Source organism: Rhinolophus ferrumequinum, chromosome 28, assembly GCF_004115265.2.
Source record: "Rhinolophus ferrumequinum isolate MPI-CBG mRhiFer1 chromosome 28, mRhiFer1_v1.p, whole genome shotgun sequence".
In the NCBI taxonomy this organism is placed as follows: Eukaryota; Metazoa; Chordata; class Mammalia; order Chiroptera; family Rhinolophidae; genus Rhinolophus; species Rhinolophus ferrumequinum.
This window is the reverse complement of record NC_046311.1, coordinates 447,851-465,275: the sequence shown is the minus strand read 5'-3', so window position 1 is coordinate 465,275 and position 17,425 is coordinate 447,851. Positions and strand designations below refer to the sequence as shown.

The window sequence follows — 17,425 nt, the reverse complement described above, 5'->3', positions numbered from 1 at the left end:
ACATCTAAACCTGACAGATCGTTGTTCTGTAATTAGCTGATACTCATGTGGACCCACGTGTGTGTCTGCTCTCTCCAGGGTCTTTGTTCGCCAGGATCCATCGAGGATCATCTTTTTCCTGCCTGAAGAACACCCTTTATTTAGTGTGGGTCTGCTGATGGGAAAATGTCTTTATTTTTGACTTCAGTTTTGTAAAGTATTTCACTGGGTATAGAGTTCCAGGTTGGAAATTCCTTTCCTTCAGCACCTGAAGACCTCCTTCCTGTAGCATAGCTCCCGTTGTTTCTCTTGAAGAATTCAGAGCGCTACCTCTTATGAAGCCCTTTATCAGTTTTGTGAAATTCTCAGACATTATCGCAAGTTCTGCTCTGTCTCAGTCTCTCCCCCTCTGAGACTCTACATATGACAGGCCTTTTCAGTCCATTCCCTGTGTCCTGTTTTCTGCGTTTCCCACCTTTTTATCTCTTTTGGCTTCATTCTGGATGTTTTTTGACCTATTTTCCAGTACATTGAATTTCCCTTCCACTAACTCATCTATTATGCTATTTAATATCTCTTACTATATATCAAAATTTCAGCATTTCTGTATAGTTCATTTTCATAATTTTAGTTCTCTGCCAGGGTTTTCAGCCTCAGTTTTGCTTATTTAAAAATCTGTGTCGGAAAATTTTGTTATTTGATCCCTTGTGGTTTTGTGTCTGTTGTTTGCTTCTCACTTTCTGAACGTGTCGTCTTTAGGTCTCACATAACTGTTCCTTTAGTGATACGTATTCTATACGAAAGTGTTGAAGGCTTGAGTGGGGGCGCACATGTGCCCCTCCGGGGCTTGGGCTCCAGGGTCCCACTGCTCACACGGGGCTGAGATGACATAAAGCAGGGCCTCACTCCCTGTCAGCTGGGGCACTTTGCAGTGTGTCCTTCAGGGTCCCAACTTAAGTATGGGGGCAGGTAAATCCCCCTTGGGGGACCCTGAGCTCTGAGCTTTACCTTTCTACCCTGCTCAGCTACTTCGTCTCTGTTATCCTCTTCTGTGATGGAAAGAAAACTCAAGGGATAAAAGAGGACCTCGCTGTCTGGGGTTCCTTTTCCTTCCCAACCATCGCTCTGTCATGTAACATTTTGTCCGCCTTTCGGGTTCTTAGCCTGAGGATGGATCCAGCTTACCTAGTCTGTCATCACTGGACTGTGTGTTTAAATTGGAGGGGCCCCTTCATGTATTTCACAAATGTACCCAAACACTGCTGTTTGGACCTGATCTTCACTTCATTTTTATTTACTTCAGTTTTTATTCCATTTTATTGTTTTGGTACTATTTTTGCTGTATGACCATCATTCATTATCAGGTAACAAATGTACACATTCTTTATAGACTACTTTAAAATCTTTTCGTATAGTATTGAGGATGTGCTGAAAGAACTAAATTTACTTATTTGTTTTTTAGGATAACTTTCCGTTTGATCCTCCGTTTGTCCGAGTGGTGTTACCTGTTCTCTCAGGAGGGTGAGTTTGAGTGACTGTGTGCCGCAGAGTGTTTGGGAAGGCAAGTTCAGAGCTAGGAGGCCCAGAAAGCTAGGCTACCCCCCTGTTCTGACGGAGTAGGTCTGGGGTGGGGCCTTAGAAGCTGACCCTGATGCAGGTCTCAGGTGAGGCTGATGCGTGGGGACCGCACTTTGAGAACCACTGCTGTGAGCGATATGTTGCTATGGGGAGAGTTCTAAATGGCCCCTATTTGTATACATCGCACCTTAAAAAACCCTAATGTTTTCACAATGTCAATTGTGATTGAGTGTTTAGAGAAAGATAGGATTGGAGAGTGACTCCCTCATGCCTACGATCCGAGGAAAAATCGCAGGGTAGCTTGTGGCCTGTGGAATGGGCCATCGAATTTCTTCCAAAGGTGGTGGTTACAGTTTGCTGGAATCAAGTGGTAATTGTCGTGCATTTTTATTGAAGCTTGTATTGCTCTCTTGGATTAGAACTCACAGGAAGGGTGGGGAAAAGGTCAGAATTTGTACCGAGGTTAGTATGAAGTGTTCTGCACACCCATAAAGTAGGGGCAGTAAACTACTTCGAGAATTCTGACATGCTCAGCTGACCAATTCCACTTCGTGAAATAATCCCTGTCGTGGTGATTAAAATCTAAAAGTATTAGGTGCTGACTTTGATTATCTCTGTGGTTGATATAGTAACAGTTTCACTGAGATGAAAAAGTAAGGGCGGCTATAAATGATTATGGAAAGGATTTGGAAAAATTTTGTCAATTCAGGATAAATGTATAAAAATATTTTATCAGGTCATTTTGAAATGTGAAACAAACTTGACCAGCCTAGATTCTCCACATTTTTGTTGTGAGAAATCCCAAGAATTTTAAGAATCTGTGATCTTAAATAGTTTCCCAGCTCGCCGTGGAGATGAACACCTGAAGTAAGGAATGCGGGTGTCCCTGGGTATCAAGGGGGGGTCAGTGCCAGGACTGACAGCTCCATTTCTCCAGGGTCTAGGACAGTTCCCGCATCAAGGAAGTCCTCGACTGATTCAGTCATCTGTCTGTGGCCGAGTGGGGTTGGTGCCAGGACCCCCCAAGGGTACCAAAATCTAAGGGTGCTCAAGCCGCTTCCATGAAATGGCGTCTATTTGCATACGATGTGTACCCCCTCCCGTTGACTGTAAGTCTTCTCTACGTTACTTGCAGCACCCCAAAATATGTGAGTGCTGTGTAAATACTCGTGCACTGAATTGTTTGGGAACAGTGACAAGAGAAAGGCGATACATGTTCAGGACAGATGCAGCCATCGTAGCCGAACTACCTGTGCACGTCAGCAACATGGGCACTAATGCCGTTTCCAGCTTTCAAATCTCTTACATAGTTTCTCTTCACTGATTCTTTTTGCCATGGGGAGTATTATCCCATTATTCAAATGGATAATTTGAGTAAGTCAGCTTGTGACTTAGTCCAAATAAATCTTCTGACTTCTAATCAGTGTTTTTGCCGTTACACCAAAAGCCAGCGATATAAAAGGAGGTTAAAAGTGCTAAGTACTCCATTGATGATGCTCAAATGCTAACTATGGACTGCGGTTGCCTGAGGTAAAAGAAGGGCGTTGCTTCTGGCGGCAGTGACCTGGGAAGACTGTGAGAAGGTGGGGTCGCAGCTGGGCCCTGGGATGTGAGTGGGGCCTGGTCAGCTGGTGGTGGTGAAGGAGAATCCTCTGCCTGGTGAGAAGCAGGCACAGTGGCATCTGTAGGAGAAGAGCATGGAGTATCCCGAGGGCACGGGGCCAGTCTGCGGCACGACCCCAGGGCAGGGTTCACGTCGGGAAGTGGCGACAAGCTGCTGGCAGAATTCTGGTGCTTACGCAGGACCACGGACTGGTGGAGGCTTTGTGGTTCTCATAAGCCAATCTTTCTCTAACTGGTTCAGGAGCAGGGAAATAGCAGTGAAGAAAATGTTCTAAAAAGCTAGATCTGCTGACAGTGGCAGAAGCTGTGACAGTGGTAGAGCCAGCGCCCCCGTCAGAGTGAAGTGATGACAAGCCCCGTTGGTACCTGGCGCTGGGGCTGGGAAGCCGACTGAGGGCCACTGCTCGTGTGAGGCAGCACCACCATGTCGGTGCTCACAGCTGCCCGTCAGTGAGGAGCGGGCGTCACTGGCGGCCTGGGCGGAACTAGAAAGTGGGAAGGACTGAGGGAAACAGCTGCGATTGCAGAGCCAGGCTGGAGCTGACACTGTGGCTCCGTGCGTTTTACTTCACGCATCTCCTAGCTCCTGCTGTTTTGTGAGCAACACCTTTACCGGGACATGTTCTCATTTGATAGAAACTCACTCTTTTGAAGTGCACAGTCAATGGTTTTCAGTATATCCACCGAGCTGTGCAGCCGTCACCATCTTCCTCCGGAACATTTCCTCCCCCCCAGAAGGGACCCGGCCATCAGCACTGACGCCTCTTTCCCTCGCGGCCCTTGCCCGCGTGCAGCCACTCCGCTCTTGTGCGTCTCTATGGATTTGCCTGTTCTGGACATTTCCTACCGTTGTGTCTGGCTCCTTTCACGTAGCAGGCGTTTTCAAGGCCGGTCCGCGCTGTGGTGGCCACCAGCCCTCATTCCGTGCTGTGGCTGGTAGAGTCCACTGTGGGGATGGAGCACGTTTGTTGGTCCAGGACGCCGGCCGTTTCCCCCTTTCGGCGTTACAGGCACTGCTGCTGTGAGCCATGTGTCTTCACGGTGTCTTGGAGGTTGCGGTGTGCTGATGGCTAGGTCCTCTGGTGACTGGTAAACTTTCTGGCCGAGTCAGCCTTTCCCAGGAGCCCGCGCACCAGTTGCATTCCCACAGGCTGCGAGTGCCAACCGGCCTTCCTTCCTGTTCTGCAGTCTGTCCCTCCCAGGTGTCACCGCCAGCAGCGCCCCGGGCAGCTCTCAGACCTGATGGGGTTTCTCGGCAGCACAGCCACATGGCCCGTGGCTTCTGAGCGCAGGCCATTCACCTAACTTCATCATGTAGTACTTCCGAACTGGTGCTGGGTCCTTTCCCTCTCTCTTCCCTCCATGGGGCTTTTTCAAAATTGAAATTTCAAAATAATTGTATCTTCACACACCGCTGTAAGAAATAATAGAGATCCCCAGTACACTTTGCCCAATTTCCCCAGTGGTAACATTTGGAAAACTAGAGTGTAATATCTCAACTAGATGGTGATACAGTCCATTGAGCTCATTCAGCTTTCCCCAGCTCACTTAGAACGTGCACGCGTGTCTGCGTGCGTGTGTGTTTGTGTGTGTGTACGTGCTAAGTTCTATACAACTTGATCAGCTGTGTGGGTTTGTGTATCTGCCACCACAGTCAACATACTGGACAGTTCCAGCACCACCAGAATGCCTCTTGTTGCCCTTTTAAATCACACCCATCTCCCTCTGCTGGCCCCTCTTCAGTCCTGGCAGCTGCTAATCTGTCCTGCGTTCTGATCTTTCAACAAGTTGGGTAATATGGAACTTACCACTTGGGACTATAACCTTTAGGATTTAGCTTTTTTATTCATCATAACCCCCTGGGGATCACCTACGTGTGTGGCTGCTTTGTTCCTTCTTTTACTGAGGACTGTGCCATGGTGTGCCCTGTGCCACACTTTGTTTAACCGGTCACCTGCCGAAGCGCTTCTGGACTGATCCCAGGGTTTGGCTCTCACAAACGAAGCTGCTCACGTGTGTGCGGGTCTTTGTGTAATGAGTTTGCCTTTCTCTGGGGTACCTGACCAGATGGGCAGTGGCTGGGCCATGTGCTCATTGCCATGGGAAGTTTTTAAAGGGACTCCAAACTCTTTTCCAGAGTGGCTGTTCCCCCCCCAGCAGGAATGTGTGAGTGGCCCGGTTTCTCTGCACCCCGTCAGCATCTGGGCTTGTCACTTGTTTTTATTTCAGCCATTCTGAGGTCTCGTTGTGGTTTTTCATGTGCTTGTTTGGCAACTTTATATACTCTTCAATGAAATACTTATTCATATCTTTTTGCCAATTTTTTAATTGGCTTGTTTGTTATTATATTGTTGAATTTTGAAAGTTTTTCACATATTCTACATAGTAGTTGTGTTGGACATGTGGTTTTTAATTTCTCTCAGTATGTAGCTTTTTAACAGAATTTTTCTTAAAGCAAAAGTTTTCAGTTCAATTTATTTAGATGTTTTGCCTTTGGTGTCAAATCTAAGAACTCTGCCAGTCCTAGATCCTAAAGATTTCGTCCTGTTTTTTCTCAAAATTTTGTAGATTTTACAGATGAGTCTGTGACTCATTTGAGTTAATTTTTTCATATCTCAAGTGTGAGGTGTAGCTCACAGATGTCTGCCTAATGTCTAATTGCTCTAGCACTGTTTGTTGAAAATGCTCCCGTGGCTTTTAAACCATGTCTGTGCAGTGACTCTCGAGTTTACATCTCACATTCCTCTGTCCAACAGCCAGCTGCCTTGTTGACACCTCTGCCTGAAAGTCTTCTCACACCCCACACTCTACGTGACCAAACCTGCAACACGTCTCCTCTCGGTGTCCCCAGCTCAGTCATTCTTGCCATCGCTTCTCTCATTTCCCATGTCCAGTCCTGTAATTCTCGTCCCTCTTGAAGATTTCTCAGACCCAGTCACGTGTCTCCATCCTGTTGCCTCTACCGTCAGGTCTCTGTGGACCATTTCAGAGCACTCCTGGCTGGACTCCTGGTTCTGTGGGATCTTTTAGAGTGATCTTTTACAAGACTGTCTGATTCTGTCGCTCCCGTGTCACCTCTCGATGTCTTCCTACTGCTCTTGTTCCCGTGCGTATTCTCCACACCCTGGGACTCTGGGACCCTGGGACCTTGCCCTGCTTCCCCTCCAGCCCTCCTGCACCACACTCTCCCTCTGTTGGGACCCCACTGGCTGCCTTGCCGCCCCACTGCCCAGCAGACTCTTTCCTTGTGACCGTCCTTATACATTTCCTCTGCCTGTAATGTTATTTCCATCCACACTTTAATTCCTGGAAGTCTCAGCCCTGCCTCACCCTTAGAGATGCTGTTCCTGATCACCAAATTTAAAGTAAGCCCCTGATTGTCCCTTCTCAGAGAACTCGGGGACCACCCCCCACTTTATTGTTTCTTTATCTAACATCTGTACTCTCTAGATGGTAAACATCGTGAAGGCAGGGACGTGTCAGTTTTCTTCATGCGTTATAAGGTACAAGCAGTAAATCCTGGTGAATGAGTGAATGAATGAATGAATGAGATAGGGAGGTGTAAGTTCACAGGGTAGAGGCGGTTAGGGTGATACCCACCCCCAGCCACCGCATTTCCGTGCGCTTTTGTGAAACTCCTCACACGTGGCCGTCTCTCGCTTCGCCCAATGTGGGGTAGAAACGACGATCACAGAGCCTGTTGCTGCTTGTCCCCTCCCCAGGGCGTGGTGAGCAGCCTGCAGGTGCCTTCTCAGGGGTGTAGGAGGCAGTGCTCCTTGGGCCCCAGGCACCCACGAAAGCCCTCCCACTTCCGAGCAGCCGGCGGTCTATGTCAGTGTGGACATGCCGTTATCCGTAGAGTCTGTGACTAAGTGGCAGCACTTTCTTCTACCCCTGTCTTGGGGCTCTGTGCTTAGAACCCCAGCCTGTTTCCTTCGCTAAGAAAGGGCAGGGTCACGACCGTTTTACATGGCCTGTCCCCCCCCCACCCCCCCACACACTCTTCTGTTTCTATTGGATCATTGTCAAGAATTGGACTAGAACACGAGAGCTTTATATTTCTCATCTCTTTTGGCCGTTCAGGAATCATGTTTTATTCCCGCTCTCCACCAGCGCTTTTGGAGCTGCTGCCCTTGTGTGGAGCCCAGCGAGGGCGCTGTGGGGGCGGGAGCCCCTGCGCAGGCCTCTCAGCTTGTCCCTGCCGCTCTCCAGCCACTGGCTGTGGGGGCTCCTCTGCCGGGCTGGGGAGCCTGTTGTGGCGCCGGGCCCCTAGCTCCTCGCTGGGGACCTCCGGGGACCTCCGCAGCTGACATGTCCCTCCCGAGCCTTGTAGGACCGGCCCCTCCTACCAGGCTTAGTTGAAGGAGTGCGGTTCACCTGGGCTTCAGGGGTTCTCCGTGAGGGTTTTCTGTAGTTCAGTTGTGATTTTGATGTGGGCGTGGGAGGACGCGGGCACAGCGTTTACCTGCTCTGCCACCCTGACCGGTGGGCTCACTGTGTACAGGATACACTTCTGGCCCAAGGGGAGATTCAGAGAACTGGAGGTAGGGTTCTGTATCCTGGAGCACGGGAGAATATCCAAAGAAGTTTACAGTCCCAAGATTCTCCATCCAAATTTAGTTTTGCTGTGAAAATTCCTAGAGTTCAGAACAAGTAAGTATGAGAGACAATTGCTTAAAGTCTCCAGGAGAGGGGTGTTATTGAATGATTCCCATTGTTGAATAATTTCACTGTAACTATTATTATTCATGATAATGGTCGACAGTAGATGTTTTTAGATTCCTTACTTCTCTGTCAAATAATTTGGTTTAGTCAACGTGAGGCTGCATTGGGTTAGCCTTAGTGCAAAATTCACAGGCCAGATGGTCTTGGCACGTTCCACTGGGGTTGGGGGTGGCTTTGGAAGAGTAGGGAGCAGAGGAATCTCAGGTAACAGAAAGGCAAGCCTAGACGACAAAAAAAGTTGTGCTGGACTCAGTTTTCACTGATCAGTGGGCGTCGCTTATGTATTTGCAGGATTACCAGTTTTCCTTCTTTACTTATCATTTCCTTGATTTTATTTTTAGGCCTGGTAGTTAATGTATTTTGAAGTTTAAAATAACTTTAAAGGAGGAATGGAATTATTTTGTTTGAGAGAGTGTTAAAAGACTGAAGGATCTCGATCTAACGAATGATTTCCTACAAGAGATCTGGGAAATGCCCAGAAGTTGGCTGGGTTAGGAGAACAGACCTCAGGACTTGAAAGGGAAATGGAGGACTCCCACAGAGGGCTCCACGACTAGGACCAGTGGATCCTCGCAACAGAAAGAACAGAAACAATGTCAGCCGTGAACTGCAGATGTTCGCTGGTGTTCATATGGTGAAATCATCACTTCTGCCTGAGGAAAAACATTACCGGCAGGGAAATTTCCAGATGAATAGAACACGTGGATGCCATTCAAGGAAGCTGGTTCTCATGACCCCAGTCTCTGTAATATTTAGGGCTAAGTTCTTAGTTTCTGTATCTTAAATGTCTAAGTATTTCAATACAACCATTACTTTTTTTAAAATTAAGACTGTATTAGAGTGATGACATTCAAATTTTTAAATTACCCATAACAGTCCTGTATCCCTAGCAGTGGTTTTCATTTTTGCCTGTTATCTTCTAATCTTTATATGCATGCATACTTTCGTAGTAATGGTACTTCAAAAATTAAGAAGGAATACTGAAATCTAGAGAATTTTGTATGATTCCTGTTTTCTGTTTAAGGTATGTGTTGGGTGGTGGTGCGTTATGTATGGAACTTCTCACGAAACAGGTGACTATTTTCTTATGGTACTCATTTTTCAATTCCATAGAGTGTTTTCATTATGTAAGTTAGATCCTCTGTTGTGATAGCACCTACATAGGAATTTGACTTTATTTTAATAGCAGCTACTTTTAATAATGAAAAGCCATATACAGAAGGTACCAGTAAAGTCACGTTGTATTTCGTGCTTAATCTGCAGTGATAGTTGTTAAAGGTTATAATTTGCTCACCTTTGGCATCTAGAACAGGTTTGTTTTCTTTTTTGTGAGATTTTGGAAACGGTCCAGCTTTACTTTTACGTTTGACTACAAGCTGCTTAATATTAACTTGAGGTTGTCGAGGCGTTCCCTGCCATTTTGTTAAGCGTTCCTAAGTGGGAAGCAGGAATACCTTGGTGTTTTAGAGAAGTGCCTTTTCTTCCCGCAGGGCTGGAGCAGCGCCTACTCCATTGAGTCCGTCATCATGCAGATCAACGCCACCCTGGTGAAAGGCAAAGCCAGGGTGCAGTTTGGAGCAAACAAGGTACTTTCGTTAGGTGTCCTCTGGATCAGGAGCTGTACTTCCTGTTATCCTGTGAGGCTCCTTCCTGTTCTGTTAGCCTGCTCGTTTCCTATGAGCACTCTATCATTTTCATTTTATTGTTGGTGTGTGTACATGTATAGTTAATCCTCAGTGAGCACTTAAATGTGCCAGGCTCTCGCCTGAACTTTTTACTTGTGTTAACTCCTTCAACCCTCTAACAACCTAAAAGTAGGTGCACTTGTCCTGGTTTTGTGGACAAGGACGCTGAAGCACACAAGTCAGGTAACTCGCCTCAGGTCAGAGGAGGCAGAGCGAGGGCTGGGACCAGACCGTCTGGCGTTAAGTCTCTGCTCTTAACCGCTGGGTTCTGTTCTTACTCACTTACTACCGTATGTCAGAGACAGCTTCCCATATCTAATCGTAGGTATCTGGAAACATTTAAGTGGCTCAAGGACCTACTCTGAAGTTACAAATGTGTTTTGGAAAAATATTTGCGTGATGGAAATCGTCCTGACCTAACATTCAAACAAAATCTGGCTGTTCCTCCAGTTCTGTGTGAATTCTGGTTCCACGCCTGTCCAAATAGTGTTAGATCTACGTGTGTGTCATAACCATGCTGCATGTCAGATCGCGCGGGCCCACTAGACTCCAAACTCACAGGGGAAGCAGGAAATTGAAAGGCTGTTTTCAAACATCATTTATTTAAGATGATACTACAAAATAACTCATATTTCCTTTTAGCTCTTTAACAGCTATTTCTTTTAACAGTATATTCCTTCTTTATACTGGAACCAAATGTCATTTGTATAAAATCTAGAAGTTAATTAGTAAACACTACTGAATTCCTGAACTACTTTTAATTAGCATTTCTTAACAGCGTACATATTTCAGGTATTTTAAATGTGGCGACAGACTGATTATATAATGGAACACCAAGTTTTTATTTTTTCTAATGACAAAATTTATGCTCACTGTATAGTTTCTAAAGTAGAAAAACTACAAAAAGCTCAAAAGTCATCTGTAATTTGACTATCTAGAAATACTGTTAACGTTTTGGTGTACTTTTAGTCTTTTACATTTTTCTTCCTGGCATTTATTTATACGTAAAACTTGATGTTAAATATCATCATGCTTCAAAAAAAAATTAGCGTGATTTTCTCTTTAAAAAAGAAAATACAAAAGGGTTAGAACAGTGATCTTTTTGAGTAATTGCAAAAACATTTCACCAGTAACTCACTGAGTGAACTTACCTCTCTGGGCTTCTGTATCTTGACAGAAATGCAATTGGTCTGGATATTTTAAGTCTCTTCCAGTTTTAAAATTCTATAATACCAGTACTCTCTACTCTATCGTGGTTCAGTGCTATAGTCCTCTTAGAATCAATCAGTGTCAATATAATTGCGTTAAACATTTCCATTTCCATGATTTGTAGTTTCCTTAGCAAGTAAACATAACCATTTTGCATAAAATGCTAAGTCAGGCAGCTAAAAATGTTTACATATTAAAGTATGTCTTAGAAGGTAAATTTTTCGAATGGATTATTATGATGAAACCTTAGTCTTCCATTTTTTTCTTATTAAGAAATATTTGTCAATTAAGAATGTGGAAAGTTTGCTTGACGTAATATGAGTTTTACCTTCCAGGATTCTAAACTCATCAGGGAATAGTCTGAATGTTAACTACTATCAAAAAAGAGAGGTGCTAAGTGGTATTTAAAAATATACTACCATTTGTGTGTATGAAAGAGATAGTGAGAGGATATATTACACAGATGTTTTTGTAAGTAGAGAATATCTCTGGGTGTTCACACAAGTGCTGACAACTATTGTTTCTGATAAGCGGATACTGAAATATTGAGGGGTGCAATTAGAGGTGGGAGGGAGACTTTGCTTACTGTAAATTGCTTGTGCTTTTTGAATTTCTTTTTGCCATGTAAGTATTACTGCAAAAATATTTAAAATATTTTAAAGGATAGTATAAGCTATTGATTGAAAATGAATATTTGTCGCCTGAAAATATTACTAAATGATAGAAATGTATGTAATTCTGGAAAACAGGAGAAGTCGCCCGCCGGCACCTGTGCAAGTTGGAGGGAGGGTCCCATTGCTGGAGCCAAGCCCTGCGGCTCCGTGCAGGCAGGGTCCCTGCACAGTCTCAGCCTTTAGTTCCCTAGGCTCAGCTGGCAGAAGCTCAGAGCAGGCCACGGGCAGGGGGTGTTGACCAGGCTGGTTTTCTGTTCAGTTCACATGGCACACAGCCTGTGACGTTAACTCTGGGCTGGAGTCGTGAGAATGTAAAGTGGAGGTTTGCGGTTAGGCCTTTTAGCAGGAATTGGAGGGTCAGCCAGGCAAAGCAGTGCCCCTGAGAAGCCTCCCTTCACTGTATGCAGGGAACGAACGGTAGGTGAGTGACATAGTCAAGTCCTGGACACAAGCCCTCGGGCAGGTGCCTAACCCATTTCTATTATCAGGAAAGGCACTGGGCTTCCCTGCGGCCCACAGGCCTCCAGCTACTGACCTACAGACTCCCTCAGTCAGTGACCACGTGCAGATGAGAGACCCGGCTTTTGTTTTGCTTCAGGCAGCGGGGGAGTCGCTATCTGTACTAAGCAGTCCAGTCTTCTCTCTAAACGAGCGAGGCTGGGAAACCAAATCTGAGCTTCTCCAGGGTCATGGGGCTAAAGTGGCCTCATGTCAGTTGTGCCCACAGTTCTCGTCAGAACCACATGTCAGTACTCTTTAGAGGAAAGCATTTCTGATTTAAGTCTGCAGGATTCCCAAAGGTTAAGAGCAAGCCAACAGGGAGTTAGAGTGAAAGGTCACAAGCACAGAGGCAACCCATCACCCATGGGTGGGCAGAAACTCCAAGTGAGACACGTGCTCCCGAAGACTGGTGGGCCAGGCATTATCAGATGCAGAATAGATACTTGATATTAGAATTGTTATATTAAATAACAGAATATTAGAATCTAACATAGAAAAAACAAGAATCATAAAATTGAGCAAACAGTAAGACCATCAAGAATGATGAAACAGATTTGAAAAACAATGGCAGAGAATTTGCAGAAATGAAAAATATAATTGTTGAAATGAGTAACTCGATGGATTAGACATCAGAAGAGAGGATTAATTGATTAGAAGAAACAACTCAGAGACATGAGGACAGACAACATGACAGAAGTTAGGTGGTGGATATCAGAGCAAGGTCTAAAATATGTCTCGTTGGAATTTCAGGAGATAGTAAAATTTCAGGAGGCAATAGAAAGTGAGAGAAATAGAAATCAGAATGTAAGGTGGTAGAAGCAAGTCCAGATAATCAGTCAGAACAAATGGAAATGTGATGTAGCTGTTGTGTCAAACAAAACAGATTTTCAAACAGAAAGCATCAGTGCTACTTAATGGTAAAAGTCTCAGCCAGGAGGGAATAATAATTTTTCACTTTATGTAGCTATTAAAGTAGCCTGAAAATACAGATTAAAAACTGATTAAACTACAAGTAGACACTGACAAATTCACTATTATAGCGGGAGACTTTAATGTGCCCTGGTTGTGGTAAGTTAAGCGGACATGTCAAATACGTAGATTTGAATGACCAATAATTAGATACTGCCATCCTTCCCAAGTAAAAATGGAAAAAAATGTCATCATAAATTAATCCATGCAGCAGGGAAGAATATTAAAAAATGATTGGTACCATACAGATCATGTATTGTAAGTATGAAGCAATTAAGGTTAGAAGACAATGAAAAGGTGAATAAAAATCTACATGGATCTGGAAATTAAACCACTTCTAAATCATGGTTTAGAAAATGTCATATGAAAATTTCAGAATGCTTGGAATTGACCCTCCCCCACTGCCTCCCTCCCTCTTTCTCCCTGCTCTCCAAATGGTTACAGGATAAGCAAGAAAGAGTTTTCACTTAGAATGTGTTTATACATTTTTTATACTTGTGTGAATTTATTGAAAAACATTCTATGACATAATATATGTGTACGCCTCTATAAAGAATGCTTATGATATGTTCTTTGGAAGTTAGGATGTAGGTCAGTTGTCTGGAGGGGACCAAAGAAATCCTAACTGGGCTCCTTAAAAGAGGCTCTAAAAGAGGTCACCAAAAGAGGCCTCCTTTAGTCATGGCTTGGGACCACTTACGGGCATTCTTTAGACTTTTAATTCAAAGTGTCATTTACATGTATAGTCCTCAAAGCTTAACATTTTCTTCTGTGACGGTAATATTCTGTAGTTTGTTCTTTTGGACACAAGTTAAGAGGAAGAGAGTGCGTTCTACTTGGGTCCCAGGAGCCCCCTGTAACTGGATTCATCTGTGGGAGGGACACCGGTCCTGTAAGCCCTGGTATTTGTCCAGTGGTAGGACTATCAGAATGAACCGTGAGGCTTGTAGCTTGTTACTGGAGTACAGTTTTGGTTTTGTTAGCCTTCTAAAATGGTAGAGAATAATGAAATTGAGAAATGAGGGTATTCAGTTAAAATTCTTTTTGAAATGGAAATATAATTGTTTCCTGTGTTCTTTTAAGCACAGTGGTGACACATCCATAAATTTCTTGTCATGATTTTCATCTACTTAGAGTTTTGATTTAAAATGTATAATTCTCTTTCAGAATCAATATAATCTAGCAAGAGCCCAACAATCTTATAATTCCATTGTACAGATACACGAGAAAAATGGTATGTTTAATTCAATATGTATTTATTGCTATTTTTGAAGTTTGACGTAATGTGCTGTTGATATTTATCTTGTTTTATTTTTGTTTTTGCTTTAATTTCTTATAAAGTACAGTTACTACAGTGAAAAAATGTAACTTGAGGCTACACACACTGTGCTTCATGCGAAATGGTGTCGGTAACTGAGTCAGAATCCAGACTTGACTCCATTAAAGAATGGGTCACTTTATTCACTTGAAATATATAGTATCAGGAAAGGAACTGAGTTAAAGGCAACTCTACAAGTGGAGCTCTTATTGTTACGACAGAGTAAATGCAATCAGGACCAGAACCAGCTGTCTCTGAGCCTCTTCGGACTACTTAATGTTTTTCCAATCTTACACATATATCTACTCCGGTAAAAAAGTTCTAATTTCAGTATCCACTTACGAGTATTCATTTGAGTTGCAAATTTTAAAAAATCTTAACACATCTTGCACAAACTTTATTGGCGTTACTTAAATTTTGCTTGTATTCACAATGCACATTTTGAGTGTGTCTAATAGTGAGGTAATAAAACAAGTAGTCTTGGAATTAGAAGACTTATTTTCAGTGCCATTTGTGTCACTCACTAGTTCTGTGGCCCTGAGCAAGTGATTACCTCTCAGCCTCAGTTTACTCATCTGTCATACGACGGCCTGACATCTATCTTGTCAAATTTGTGAGGAAAAAAGGAGTAGTGTGTTCACACTTTGTAACTGAGTGCTGCTGTAAGATATCAGCTGTAGCTGTAACGTGGGAGCGACATTGACTGTTGGTGTGCAGAGCAAATAATAGAAATAGAAAGTCGTTTTCTTTAGGGGAGTATTTACTCGTATAGTAAACTGTTCTTTGCTAGAAATGTGGTGACTTAAGATTTCTGTTTTGTGCTCATTTTTATTTTAATGACCAAACAAACGTCACTTCTTCAGTGATTGCTTGTTTCTGAAGTAGCACAGGCATACCTCAGAGATATTCCAGGTTTGGTTCCAGACCATCACAATAAAGCGAGTATCCCAACACACTGAGTCGTAATTTTTTTGCTGGTGAGGTTCTTGCCTTCACTTTGTAAAAAACACAACATCTCAAGCTCAATAAAATGAGGTGTGCCTGTATTCCAAGCAGTGTTCGAGCTTCTGAAGAGGGAAATGGTAAGACAAGAACAAGGCCGGGTTTTTCTAAACCTGTTTCCCCAAAAATAAGACCTAGTTGGACCACCAGCTCTACTGCATCTTTTGGAGCAAAAATTCGTAAGACCTAATTTTTGCTCCAAAAGACACATTAGAGCTGATGGTCCAGCTGGGTCTTATTTTCGGGGAAACATGGAATCATCATCTCCAGCACCCTAACTGAGTAGACCCGGAACTGCCTGTGTACTTCAGAACCATGTGGCTGCCCCACAAACTATGGGATAGTCACACTGTTCCCATGGCAATGTCATACCAGACAACTTAATCTCATTTGCTTAGAGCTTAGTTTTTTGTAGAATCTGGAAGCAATCGTATTTTTTCTTATTTCTTATTTATTTTTTGAAACAGACATTGTAGTCAGCATTCAGAAATGTTTATGGGAAGTATTGTATTTGAGAAAGTGGGTGTGTGCAAGCTTCGAGTGCTAGGTTTGAGTCACGTCATGGATTCTCTATCTGGTCTCAGGCATCACCTGCTGAGCTGGCCTCCTCACCGGTACAGTGACATCACTGCAGTGATGACAAGCCAAGTTCTACGACTTTGTTTGGGGGAGAGTTATTTCCTGGGAGGTTTACTTTTAAATACAGAATCCAAATGGAATCTAAAACCTAGCTTATAATCTAGTGTTCTGTACTATCACATTAGCTAGACATGCCATTAACATGGAGATCTTATGTTGACAACTCAAGGACAATTTATTCATAGAAAATAACTTTGCACAGTCAGTCCCAACTTCGGGTGGTTTCACTTAGGATTTTCCAACCTTACGATGGTGCAGAAGCGATACTCATGCCATAGAAACCTTATGTGGAATTTGAATTTCAATCTTCCTGGGCAAGCCATATGCGGTGTGGTACTCTGGTGGTGCTGGGCGGTGGCAGCGCTGCTCCTCCCAGCAGGCTGTGATCGTGAGGGTCAACAACGGCACAGGGCAGTGTGCTCCTGCATTAGGGGACTGGGCCCAAGTGTGGGCTGCGGCAGTGTGATGGGGCACGTGACCCCATCATAAGCCGAGGAGCATCTACTGTGAACACATCAAAATGCTTTGTGACCAACCCAGGTGTGAGCTTAATTTTTATACTAGGTTTAAGCATTATGAGTAGAGAAAGTAGCTAACTTAATGAAATGCCATTTCTCCTAGTTGGTTTAAGAATTAAAGTATTTTGCGGGGTCTGGGTGAAAACGGTGAAGGGGTTAAGAAGTACAAATTGGTAGTTATGAAGTAGTCGTGGGGATGTAGAGTACTGCATAGGGAATATGGTCAATAATATTGTAGTAACTATGTGTGCTGCCAGGTGGGTACTAGACCTATCATGGGATCACTGTGTGAGTTATGTAAATGTCTAATCACTGCGTTGTACATCTCAAACTAATATAATATCGAATGTCAACTGTAATTGAAAAATACAAAATTTAAAAAGTTAATACTAAAACAAAAAAAAGTATTTTAACGTGTTTTTTTTTTCCATTCTGTTTCAGGCTGGTACACCCCTCCAAAGGAAGATGGCTAAATGTGTTGACTGTCATATGCTTGGACCAATGTTGCTTTAAAGAAAATCTTTCCAACATGCAGACACAAGCTTTGAGTGCCCCTGTAACAGCAGTACCGAAGACGTTAGCTAATAGATATTTTAGTGGATAATCTGTCAACTGACATCCTGTATAAGTTATAGCCTTTTCATTTTGCTCTTTTTAGATATCCTGGACTGAGCAGTGGGGCCTTTACTGTATTTTTCCTGATAAATATACATACTGGCCACTCCTTATCATCTCTTTTTCTTGAAATCTGTTAGGCAGGCAGGTCAGCATCAGGTGACCAAAGGTGCGACTTGAGGATAACTTTCCCATTCTGAGCTTGTGCGTTACGAGAACTCACAGTATATTGTTCATTTTAGAGCCAATAAAAGTTTAATCGATGTTTAATATTGGTTTAGAAAATGTAAGGTCTTCTGAATCGCGGTAGCTTTTTCAGGTTGAAACCATTTTATGATATTGCCAAAATACTGACAGGACACCTACTCAATAAATTGTTAAACTTTTTCA

At 43.5% G+C, this 17,425-nt stretch overlaps 1 protein-coding gene across 2 annotated transcripts in view; it reads left to right on the top strand.

Annotated features, from left to right (window-relative positions):
- Positions 1 to 17,425, top strand: part of UBE2Q2 (ubiquitin conjugating enzyme E2 Q2) — a 47,455-nt gene extending 30,030 nt beyond the window's left edge. The window contains exons 9-13 of one of the 2 annotated variants that reach the window (XM_033100107.1): positions 1,442 to 1,500; positions 8,930 to 8,978; positions 9,396 to 9,491; positions 14,111 to 14,177; positions 16,862 to 17,425. In XM_033100107.1, the coding sequence (XP_032955998.1) occupies positions 1,442 to 1,500; positions 8,930 to 8,978; positions 9,396 to 9,491; positions 14,111 to 14,177; positions 16,862 to 16,893 (303 nt within the window). In that variant the 3' untranslated portion in view covers positions 16,894 to 17,425. The remainder of the gene's footprint in view (positions 1 to 1,441; positions 1,501 to 8,929; positions 8,979 to 9,395; positions 9,492 to 14,110; positions 14,178 to 16,861) is intronic. The other variant, XM_033100108.1, reaches the window with a different exon arrangement.